The 12,662-nt window shown below is 49.2% G+C and overlaps 1 protein-coding gene across 5 annotated transcripts in view; it reads left to right on the top strand.

Moving 5' to 3' along the window:
• Nucleotides 1-12,662, top strand: part of KSR2 (kinase suppressor of ras 2) — a 413,499-nt gene that overhangs the window by 387,096 nt on the left and 13,741 nt on the right. For 4 of the 5 annotated variants that reach the window (XM_045073653.1, XM_013056579.2, XM_013056580.2 and 1 more), the window contains 2 exons: nucleotides 4,635-4,764; nucleotides 7,554-7,687. In XM_045073653.1, the coding sequence (XP_044929588.1) occupies nucleotides 4,635-4,764; nucleotides 7,554-7,687 (264 nt within the window). Of the gene's footprint in view, nucleotides 1-4,634; nucleotides 4,765-7,553; nucleotides 7,692-12,662 lie in introns of those variants that run through there. The other variant, XM_013056581.2, reaches the window with a different exon arrangement.

Here is a 12,662-nt window from a genome sequence, read left to right as displayed (position 1 = left end):
CCTGCTGGGGCCTAGGTGGTCAGTGTTCTGGGTGAGATGGGGGTATCCAAGTGGGGTGTAGGAGAAACAGTGACTCTAGCAAACCGTAATATGCTGGGTTTCTAATTGGTTACATGACAGTGGCAAGTCACTGACCCATTCATTTATTTGCTGAAGCAATATGTATGGAACACATAGCATTAACAAGTTACCCAAAACTTGAGGGCTTAAAGCAACATCTGTGATCTCAAGTTTCTGTAGTCAGGAACTTGGGGGTGGGGGTGGTGCTTAGCCGAATGGTTCTGAGCTGGTTCGGGATCTTTCGTGAGGTTATGGTCAAGATGTTGGCTGGGGCTGCAGTCTCATCTGAAGGCTAGATGGGTTGAGGATCCACTTCCAAGGGGGCCCCCTCACATGGCTGTTGACACAAGGCCTCAGCAGGACTGGGGGAGTAAAGGAGGAGCTAATCCCAGCCTGGGAGATCAGAGAGGGCTTCCCAGAGGAGGTGACTCCTGCACCTAAATTAGTGGTTGAATATAAGTGGGCCTGATGAGGGTAGGGTGAGTTGTCTACACAGAAGGAACATGTGAAGAGGCCTAGCATAGAATACAGATTTCCTACAATGAAGGAACATATGGGGTGTGGAGAGGGGAGGGAGCTGAGAGATGGGGAAGCAGGAAAATATGAGCTGGGGGTGGTAACAGGAGAGACTAGGATGGGAAATCGAGTCAATCCTACAGGGACTAAGAGGCTGAGTTAAGGAGTTTTCACTTCATCTTCACAGCACTGGGGAGCCATTGATGGTTACTAAGCCGGGGGATGTAATAATATTTTGAGTTTCAGAATAATCCTTCTTCTGTGCAGAGAATGGGAGGAAGGATGAGATTAGGAGGCTGGGCGACCAATCCAGGCGGAGAGGCTGACCTTCTCTACCAAATCCCTGCCAGTGGGTTTGGACCCTGGAAATGGATGGAGAAGTGTGGGGGGAGGATGGGGTCTGATGTTGAGTTGAATGTGGTTGGTGCCCAGATACCTACCTTAGGCAACTGGGAGAGATTAGTGTCATTCACCAAGGTAGAGACCCTGGAGGGGACATGTAGGCTATGCTAAGAGGGCAAAGAAAGCAGTCTTGGACACAGTGAGTCTGGGCTTCCTTGGAGATGGCCAATGGAACCAACCAGAAGGCAGCTGTATCTACACAACTGGAGTTGTGGCTTTTCAGCTGTTTAAGGGCTTCTCAGAGTTTAGGGCTACTCCGCAGAGAGAGAAACTGCACTCATGAGAGAGAACGGGATGTCTTTGGAAGTGTAGAGACAGATAGAAGGTGCAGGACTCAGCCCGGAGGTACAGGATGAGGGCTCCAAGAGGGTGCATCTAGGAAGGCTCCTAGGCTCCCATCCCTCAAATAGCCATGCTGATCTTTGCCTTACCCTGTCCACTGGAGCAGTTGCGAAGATGGCTGGTTACAAACAGACACAAGGTTGGGCAAGCTGTTTGGCAAAGTGCAGCCCTGCAGGTGTGTCCAATTAGACTTAGCACCACCAAGAGACGTTAGAGAGACCGTCGTCCATGGAAAAGTACCCCCACTATGTCTTCTCTGTAAAGCCCGGGGAGGAGGGGTGGGGGGGTGTTTGCGGGCACATCAGGATTCTAGACGTTCATCCCTCGACCCCTTTAGATGTCGTTTGCCTTGATTAGTGTACGCCCAAAACTTTATCTAGTTAAATACTGTTATCTGAAACCAAGCTGCAGTAATTAAGTTGGTATATATTGTAGTGTAAATTTAGCAAAAGAAACAAGAATATAATTAACAAATGCACCAAAATAAGTAATTGGTTTTCCACTGGAGTTTTGATCTTTAGCAATTTATTTTTCTCTTAGTGTGAGTTTCTCTTGGAAGTTGGGTTTGAAAGGAAGTTTTAATGAGGCTTTTATTCCTGACACTGCTGAATTCTGGGGGACCTGGTGCTCTTGGTTTCCTGTCAATTAGGTGCCTCTCGGTTGCTTGGGAACATCATGCTTAGGCATGACTTAGAACAAAACTGGACTTTTAAAAGCCTGTGGAGCACCGTGTTTAGGTTCTTGTGGGTGCTGTCTCCTGAAATCTTGACAGGCATCCGAATGACAGAGGAGGGAACAGGCCCCAGGCGGCTCAGTGACTGACTTGTCTTATGGTAATCCGGGGTGGATCTGGGAGCCACCCTGGGACATCCTAACCCCGGAGTTGGAGGGTTTAGGACCTCAGAATCATTTCACCACAAAAAACTCTATTTCCCTCAACCATAAATAAAAGATAATAAACCCAGCATGACAGACACTGAGGACCCAGCAAGAAAAGGCCTGTAAGGCACCTGCACCCAGGCTCCTGCTAGGCTCCCTTCCCCCTCTGCATGAGCCCTTGCCTGCAGTCTGTTTTGTGCCTCCTTCCCAAGGCCCTAACAGTCAGCTGCAGTGTTGCCCCCTGCCCCGAATCCTACACTTACACTCACAGAGGACTCTGAAATAGGATCAATTATAGTTTCCTCGTAGCGTAATGGCCAGGGTTGCAATTCTGTCGTCAGATCAAATGGATTCAGCTTCGCCTGCACCTCTTATCAGCGGTGTGGCCCTGGGTTAGATACAGAAGCTTCCAGAGCCTCAGTTTTCCTCTTCTGAAAAATGGGGATGATGATCGTGCCTCCTGTTTGAAAATGTAGGTCTTACTTTGATTCGGGTCTGATGAGGGCAATCAAGTAGGAAGCAAGGATCATTAGAAAGATGGTTTGTTGTTCATGATTTCCAAAAGTGGGGGGGGGGGGTAGCACATTATACCACACAGGGAAAGCACCAGGGTCAGAAGGCAGAGGGAGCAAGAGGAAAATGCGAGCAGGAGATTTCAGTGTGGTTTCCTCAGGGAGGAACCGGTGAGACAGGGTAAGCAGGCTAAGATGGGCCGGTTTGCCTAATGCAGTGGACTCCAGGGTGTGGGGTATCCAGGGTAGAGAATTTGGGCCCCAGTGAAAGCCTGATGGAGGTGGGGGTGGGGCTTTGGATTGGTTAGTTTGCATATGAAAGATGCACTCGCAAGAGAGTCATTTACCATCTGGAGGAATGAGCTGGCCCCTGGGGAGAAGGGCAGTCCCTCCAGGGGTCAGGGAGACCCCCAGATGTCAAATCACTAAAATACGAAAGCATGCTTCTCACACCTCCCCTGTAATCATAATAAATGCAAAGGGCTTAGAATAGGGTCTAGCGGGAGTCAAAACTCAGTGTTACTGGGGCGCCTGGGTGGCTCAGTGGGTTAAGCCGCTGCCTTCGGCTCAGGTCATGATCTCAGGGTCCTGGGATCGAGTTCCGCATCGGGCTCTCTGCTCGGCAGGGAGCCTGCTTCCTCCTCTCTCTGCCTGCCTCTCTGCCTACTTGTAATCTCTCTCTGTCAAATAAATAAATAAAACCTTAAAAAAAAAAAACAACAACTCAGTGTTACTGATTATTACGATGACAACAGTCCTCATCTAAAGCAAATTTGCATAAATTAATTTAGATTAGAGGAAAGATCATTCCCTAAGGCTCGTTTCAGATATTTCCTGAGTTGGGGAATTTTGTTCCCGGTGAGCGGAGACCTAGTCCCTTCGTACAGCTCAGCAATTCGCAGCATCCTGTGAGCACCCCATGGCACCCCACCAAGGCCATCACTGCCACCCTTATCCCCCAGCATTTTCCCCCACTATTCCACGGGATGCCATATATTTAGAAAACAAAATTATTTTTTAAAAAAATCATATGCTATGACCCAGAATTAGCCATTATTAATTAACATTTTGCAGTTTCTCTTTATTCTTCTGCTGATACATATATAATTTTTTAAGAGTAGGTATTACTGGGGCACCTGGGTGGCTCAGTAGATTAAGCCTCTGCCTTCAGCCCAGGTCATGATTTCAGGGTCCTGGGATCGAGCCCTGTATTGGGTTTTCTACTTGGCGGGGAGCCTGCTTCCCCCTCTCTCTCTGCCTACTTATGATCTCTCTGTCTCTCTCACTGTCAAATAAATAAATAAAATCTTAAAAAAAAAAAAAAAGAATAGGTACTACCTTATATACAGTCTCCTATCCTGCTTTATTCATTTAAAATTAGATAGTAAACATTTTTTCATGTCGGCAAAATTTCATTGAAGTGTTTTAATAATAATATCATATTCCATTTTTTCTGGATTTGCCATAATACATGCAACCTATTCTTTTCAATGAACAGTTGTGTCATTTCTCCTTGTTTTTATATTATATATAATGCTGTACAGAATATCCTTGGAAGTGATTTTTTTGTATCTCTGAAGTATTTCCTTACAGTGGTTTCCTAGAATTACAAGTGTGGGGGTCAGAAATCCTAACCACATTCTGTTACACTTTTGGGTTCTAGGTTTTGACTCATTTTAATTTAGGGGTAGGTTCAAGGTGTTCAAGGATACCAGGGAAGGTATCCTTGGACAAGCATGACTTCAAAGACATCAAGAAAGCTTTAGGTGTGGCCTGGCTAGCAAAACAACAGTCCCGTGAGGAAGAGACTAGAAAGTGGAGGGGTTGAGCCAGCAGGAGGGCTGGGTAGATGTGTGTTGGTGAGGGGACATAGGGTCGTGAGTGACATACCACATCAACGACCTCTTTTATATCTGCCAACAGCACAATATGGTATGAACTCCACGCCAGGGAGTGGCCTTTCAAGACTCAACCAGCAGAGGCAATAATCTGGCAAATGGGCACAGGCATGAAACCCAACCTCAGCCAGATTGGCATGGGAAAAGAAATCTCGGTAAGTCCCGGGACAGTGCTCTGGGGGTCAAGGAGAGAGGTAGACACAGTTCAGAGCAACTTTTTTCCCATGTGTTAAGGTAACGAATGCTTCCCCAAAGGGTGGCACAAAAGCCAGTCCACAGCCTTTTCAGATCACGTGATTTGGAGCTTAGGAAGGGAGGTTTCTGAACTATGCCTGCAATTCAGGCTCCCGCCTCAAGGGTGCGGTAGCACTTGTCCAGACTATTTCTAGCAATGAATTGCTACATCAAGTAGAAAAAGTGAATTCCTCCTTTTCTGTTACTTTTAAAAGATATTCATTAAAATATTACCCATGCTATGATTTTAATTTATTTGCTTCTACATAAAAATTTTTAAGTCATGATCCATCTCAGAATAAGATACACACAAACAGAGAAGCCTGAGTATAAATTAATAATCACCCTCTAAAACACAGCAGGAAGAGTGCTGTCTTTTGATCAGAAGACACATAAATCAGGGAAGGAGTAATTACCTGGTATGTTTTTAAGGATTACCTATATATAGGCTTTCCTATCTCGGATGAGGTGATTATTAAAAGTAACCTCCAGGGGCACCTGGGTGGTTCAGTGGGTTAAGTCTCTGCCCTCAGCTCAGGTCATGATCTCAGGGTCCTGGGATCGAGCCCCACATTGGGCTCTCGGCTCAGCAGGGAGCCTGATTCTCCCTCTCTCTCTGCCTGCCTCTCTGCCTACTTGTGATCTCTGTTAAATAAATAAATAAAATCTTAAAAAAAAAAAAGTAACCTCCAACGCTTTAACTTTGAAGAGCACTTATGGTTTTGGGATATGGATAGAGACCTCAGGATACACTTTTCTCCCTCCCTTTGAGGAAAAAAAATGGCCAAGAAACTCCTTGGGGAGCATTACTGATCTCAGTGTATCCTAGACCTTCTAGAACAGGACCTACTTAGTTTGCTCTATGGGCTCATGTGTTGGATGAGTGGATGGATGGATGGATGGGTGGGTGGAAGGAAAGACAGAAAGATGATGATAGATAGATAGATAGATAGATAGATGAGGGTGAATGCATGAATTGGGATGGATGGATGGGTAGGGTGGATAGATGGATGGTGGATGGGTGGATGGATAAATGGATGGGTGGAGGGATGGGTGGATGGATGAATGGGTGGATGGATGGGTGGGTGGATGGGTGGATGGATGGGTGGGTGGATGGATGAGTGGATGGATGGATGGATGGGTAGAGGGATGGGTGGATGGATGGATGGATGGATGGATGGATGGATGGATGGATGGGTAGAGGGATGGGTGGATGGATGGATGGGTGGATGGATGGGTGGATGGATGGATGGGTGGATGGATGGGTAGATGGATGGGTGGATGGATGGATGGATGGATGGAGGGATGGGTGGATGGACGGATGGGTGGATGGACGGATGGGTGGATGGATGGATGGGTGGATGGACGGATGGGTGGATGGATGGGTGGATGGATGGGTGGAGGGATGGGTGGATGGATGGATGGGTGGATGGGTGGATGGATGGGTGGATGGATGGGTGGATGGGTGGATGGATTGATGGGTGGATGGATGGATGGATGGGTGGGTGGATGGATGGGTGGATGGATGGGTGGATGGGTGGGTGGATGGATGAGTGGATGGGTGGATGGATGGGTGGATGGATGGATGGATGAATGGATGGGTGGGTGGATGGATGGATGGATGAATGGATGGGTGGGTGGATGGGTGGGTGGGTGGGTGGGATGGATGGGTGGATAGATGGGTGGATGGGTGGATGGGTGGATGGGTAGATGGATGGGTGGATAGATGGTTGGATGAATGGATGGATGGGTGGATGGGTGGATGGATTGATGGGTGGATGGATGGATGGGTGGGTGGATGGATGGATGGGTAGAGGGATGGGTGGATGGATGGATGGGTGGATGGATGGATGAATGGATGGGTGGGTGGATGGATGGATGGATGAATGGATGGGAGGGTGGATGGGTGGGTGGGTGGATGGATGGATGGGTGGATAGATGGGTGGATGGGTGGATGGGTAGATGGATGGGTGGATAGATGGATGGATGAATGGATGGATGGGTGGATGGGTGGATGGATTGATGGGTAGATGGATGGATGGATGGGTGGGTGGATGGATGGGTGGATAGATGGATGGATTAATGGATGGATGAATGGATGGGTGGGTGGATGGGTGGGTGGATGGATGGGTGGGTGGATGGATGGGTGGATGGATGGATGGGTAGATGGATGGGTGGATGGATGGATGGATGGATGGAGGGATGGGTGGATGGACGGATGGGTGGATGGACGGATGGATGGATGAATGGATGGGTGGGTGGATGGATGGATGGATGAATGGATGGGAGGGTGGATGGGTGGGTGGGTGGATGGATGGATGGGTGGATAGATGGGTGGATGGGTGGATGGGTAGATGGATGGGTGGATAGATGGATGGATGAATGGATGGATGGGTGGATGGGTGGATGGATTGATGGGTAGATGGATGGATGGATGGGTGGGTGGATGGATGGGTGGATAGATGGATGGATTAATGGATGGATGAATGGATGGGTGGGTGGATGGGTGGGTGGATGGATGGGTGGGTGGATGGATGGGTGGATGGGTGGATGGGTAGGTGGATGGATGGATGGATGAATGGGGGGGTGGATGGATGATGGGGATATATGCAAGTGGAACAAATGGGTAGAAAAATAGACCCAATGAGATGCCAAAGGGTATCAAGACATCACTATTTACACTAAATCACCACATGTTGTCTTCTTTTAGGACATTCTTCTCTTTTGCTGGGCCTTTGAACAAGAAGAAAGACCTACCTTCACTAAGCTCATGGACATGCTGGAGAAACTGCCAAAGCGAAACCGCCGCCTGTCTCACCCCGGACATTTCTGGAAGTCTGCAGAGTAGGTGTTCTCCTTTCATATCTCTCCCCACTGCCTTTGTCCTCTGGCCTTTGCTGCCTTTTTGCTCCCCTCCCCCATACCTGTGCCAGCCATCTCCTTTCCACACACCCACCTTCCTCTCCCGGCTGCCAGCCTTCTTACCGGGTTCCTGTTCAGGGGAGTCTAGGGTCTGCCATCCAGGGCCTTGGTCCCTGTTGCTACCATGGCTACCTCCTTGCCCATCTCTTCCTGATGAAGGCTGATGGCCCAGGGAGTTTGATCATCAGGTGCGAGGTGATGGCCTGAACCCAGCAAGCCCCATATGTCTGCTACACAGTGGATTCCTCCAGGAGGCCTGGCTTTCAGGAAATGTCCCCCTGGGGCCAGCAAGCTCTCCCCACCATGGCATCTCACAGCTTCCAGAACTCTCTGTTGCATGAAGACAAGGGCAGGGAAGATTCTCAGCTTCTCCTGGCCATAAGTGTCTCTCAGGCTTCCTCCTTGGAGCCCTCCCCCGCCTCGTTCTTAGACGGAGATCAGTGGTTCTCAATGAGGTAATTCATGGGGCCTCTCTCTGGGGGCCTCCCTTCCAGGCCCAGCCTTAGTGGTTTCTCCAGAAGGTGAGAGCAAGACTGGCTCGGATGAGGCTTCCAAGAGGTCCCTGCTCCCGCAGCCCTGCTGTTCCAGGCACAGATGGTTGTGCACACTCACGCACACAGCCAGGCGCACGCATGCGCGCACACACACACACACCACAGAAACTTAAGCTAAAAACACACCTGTATCCACATATGCATACAGGAGCACTTAGGGACACACACACACTGCACAAGAACATTCTAGGAATATACAGCCCTGTGCTCAAAGCCCACACCTGGAGGCGGACTCAGGTGTACACACACACACACACACACAGAGTGACATGGCACACCAGAGCAGTTGTCAGCATCTCACCTGAGAGGCCCTAGGCTACCCCTCACCCCACCATTTGACCTTGCTGAGCCTGGAGGACAGGCCCCAGCGGCCCAGCCTCTCCCTAGACACTTGGAAAGAGCACAGACCTCCCAGATCAGGCAGATAAGGATTGGAAATCTCCACTCTGTCACTTGATAGCTGTGTGGCCTTGGGCGTGTTACTCGGCCTCTCTGAGCAGCAGTGGCAGCCTCTAAAGAATGAGGGTGGCAGACGGCTCTAGCAGGAGTGTGGTGAGGATGACCATAGCCCGGGAGCTGGGGCAGCTGGTACAGTGTCCCCCCACAGCAGGTGTTCCGTATACTTGAGCAGCCTTTGTCTGCCGGCAGGGAGGGTCAGCCGCGTCCTGCTGGCCTTCCAAGACTGGGAATGGCTTGAATGTGAGAACAGAGAGAGGGAGGCTCTGACAGGCAAGGACTCTCCCCAGCTAACCTAGTGCAGGCAAGTTGGCCAGTGAGTGTCAGAGCCCAGATGGGGTCCCAAGAGTGCCCAGTGTAACAAACACCAGTGTCATTTGGGCCATCACCCGGATGGCCTCTGCTTTCTTGGGCATCAGGGAGGAGAGAGCAGAAGTCAACTGAATAGAGGGGCTTAAAGCTCTCTGGTTGGAGGGAGAGCTGGGGGCCTTGTTTTCCATTTTTTTGCAAACAGTTGGGCTGAGAAACAGGGAACTGAGACAGGAACAGAGACCCTGTTGTCTGGCAGGATGGGATATTAGGGTCAGTGAAATTTTCTACTCATTCGCTTCCTTTTTTTTTTTTTTTTTTTTTAAAGATTTTATTTATTTATTTGACAGATAGAGATCATAAGTAGGCAGAGAGAGGAGATAGCAGGCTCCCCGCTGAGCAGAGAGCCCGATGTGGGGCTCGATCCCAGGACCCTGGGATCTTTACCAGAGCCGAAGGCAGAGGCTTTAACCCACGGAGCCACCCAGGCGCCCCTACTCATTCCGTTCTCTACTCCGTCTGTGTGTGTTGAATACCTGCTTTGTGTCAGGCCTGGTTCTCAGAGTGCAAATCCAAGGGCGAACAAAGTCAGTCAGCTCCCTGACCTTCTAGAGCAGGTATAATAGGCAGGTAGATGTGTTTTAAAAGGGTTATCATTTCAGATAGAGTTGTGTTGAGAAGACAAAATTGCAATAGGGATGACTGGGGGCTTTGGGTGGAAGGGAGGGGTCAGGGAATGCCCCTCGGAGGAGGTCATGTCAAGGCAAAGCCCTTGGAGGGAAGCCAGGCCTCCACATGGGGGTTTGTAATCCCCAGGACTTTTCTACTTTGATACCGAGAAACAAAGATGATTTCTGTTCCTTTTAGGCTTCAATTTATAGTGTCTTTTTGTATTCGGAGAGGGATTACCTAGGATGGATGCAGATGTGTGTGGCATCTGTGCTCTATTCCTGCACCTGTGGCAGGCATGGCGAATCAATCCCAGCACATCCACCATCACTCACCCCACCTGCTAGCCACCACCAGTTACTCAGAATCAATGCATGGGATGCCTTCATTACACCTTCCAGATTGATCCAACCTCCTCCATTTGGAGAAACTATGGCCCAGAGACATTCAGGAACTCAACCACATCTACATGGGGTGTTGACAAAGCTGGGAACACAGGTCAGGCTCCAACTTCCTAATCTGAAATGTTCTCTTCCCACAACATCAGACCCCATGGCTCTCTCGATCGCACTCATCTGGCTTGGAGATGGTCACTCCAGTGGTGCAGTCAATGCTGGAGTCCTTCCAGAAGCCTGCTGTGTCATCAGGGGATTAGCCGAGGGCTTGGCTAAAGTAGATCCTATCTAGGTCTTGGGAATCCATGGAGGAGGCCAACCAGGAGGTCTCCACAGTAGCCAGCATGTTGCAAGGACGTGAGCAGCTAACTCCAAACTTACGTCTGGGGCCTTGGGTTTCCCTCTCCAGTGGGTCACACTTGAGGAGCTGGGTTTTCCAGAATCCCTGTACACCTTGCCACATGGTGAACTGGAGAGAAGATTGGGACAAGCCTGCATTCCAGAGCAAGGCATCTTGAAGTTTCCTGTGCATTCCAAACCTGCAGGGGAATTGCAGATTCCCATTCTGTAGGTCTGGGGCGGGGCCCGAGATTTGGCTTCAAGGTGATGCTGGTGTTGCTGGTCCATGGACCACCCTCTGGGGTGCGAGGGTCCAGACCTGCGCTGACCGAGAGTGGCCACTCCCAACATGTGGCTCTCGAACACTCAAAATATAGTGAGATGGGATGTCCTGTGAATGTAAAATCCACAGGAAATTTTGAAGACTTAGGATTTTAAAAAAAAAAAGGACATTCAGTAATTTGTCCCATTACACAGATAGGACTGGTGATACTTTGAAATTCCAGTGTTTGGGTTACATTGGGTTAAATAGAATACACTATTAAATTCACCCTTTTTTTAACCTTTTAAAATATGACTAGAAAATTTATGACTTCCATGACTTGCATGGCATTTCTTTGTTTTAAAAAAACAACTTTGTTGCGATATAGCTTACACATCATATAATCCTCCTACTTAAAATACACAACTCCGAGGGCGTGGGTATATGACATTGTTTTTACAAATGGTGGTAGAGGGAGACCTGGGTGGCTCAGTCGGCTGAGCATCCGACTCTTGATCTCCGTGCAGGTCACGAGTTCAAGCCCCGTGTTGGGCTCCACACTGGGCATGGAGCCTACTCAAAAAAGAAAAAAAGTATTGGAATATATATCACATACAGTTTGCCATCTTAGCCACTTTTCAGGGTGCAGTTCAGTGGCACAGATCACATCCCAGTGCTGTGCCACCACGACCACCATTTCCAAAGCCTTCGTCCCCTTGGAACACAGGGGACCCACTGAACCATAACTCCCAGTCCCTCCTCCCTCCAGCCCCCAGTAACCTCTCCCCCATCTCCTGTCCCTGTGAACTGGCGCATTCTATGCATTTCATACACGTGGGGTCCAACGATATTTGTTCTTTTGTGTCTGGGGTCTTCACGTAGACTGTCTTCAAGGTTCATCCACGGTATGACGCGTATTAGAACGTTACTCCTTGCCACGGCTGAGCACTAATCCGTTGTACATATGTACTGTGTTTGGCTTGTCCTTCCATCTGTTGGTGGATACGCTGGTTGTTTGCATTCTCACTGCTGGGAATAAGGCTGCCGTAACAGTGCCATACAAGTGTCTGTTGGAGTCCCTGCTTCCGATTTTTTTCAATAGCGCTGTATGTCTATTGCATGCCATTGGTCCAGATCTTCCCCATGACCATCAGCATGCTCTCCATCCTCTGGGTGCCACTTACCAAACATATGTGACAGACACTGGGTCAAGCATTCTATCTGCATTGCCTTGCTGACTCCTCGAAGCTCCCCCTAGGAGGGAGGCACAATTATGTTTTTCCTTAGAAGAAAACCAAAGCACAGAGAGGCTAAGTACCTTCCAAGAGGTCACACAGCTAATGAGGAGAGGAGGCTTTGGAACCCAGGTTGGTCTGGACCCCAAATCCATCATCTTGATACCTCTACCCTGCTCCTTCTACACAGAGATTACCTGTGTCCCTTCAGGATTCTTTCCAGAACCTTGCTGGGAGAGTGGGCACTGACATATGACACGATTGCCCAGATCCTTGGTTCAACAGTGGTCAGCAAAGCCTCGCTCCTAGCAGGAGTGTATGGGGTGGTTCCTGGTCTCACCTCCTCTTCCTGTATTTCCAGCCCTTAAGGAGCCCTTCCGAGTGGGAAGAGTTCTAGGTTCCAATACTGAACCTGCTGCTTCCTGGCTGTGCACCCTTGGGCAAAACACCTAACCTCTCTGTGCCTCCATCTTATACCCCTCTGTGAAATGGGTATAAGGTGCCTATCTTGCAGGTTATTCTCAGGTTCAAATGAGATTAGGTCCATGAACCTGGTACATAGTAGGACCTAGGTATAAAGGGGTATTCCTTCCACCATTTCTTGTAGACAGAAAGAGCTCATCTCAAGCCTCCTAGCCCACCAAGAGGGTGCTCATTCACCAAAGATGGCATTGCTGT

This window comes from Mustela putorius, unplaced genomic scaffold (assembly GCF_011764305.1).
Source record: "Mustela putorius furo isolate JIRA1106 unplaced genomic scaffold, ASM1176430v1.1 tig00537248_pilon_pilon_pilon, whole genome shotgun sequence".
Taxonomy (NCBI): Eukaryota; Metazoa; Chordata; class Mammalia; order Carnivora; family Mustelidae; genus Mustela; species Mustela putorius.
The sequence above is the reverse complement of the archived record's forward strand: the minus strand, read 5'-3'. Positions and strand labels throughout refer to the sequence as shown.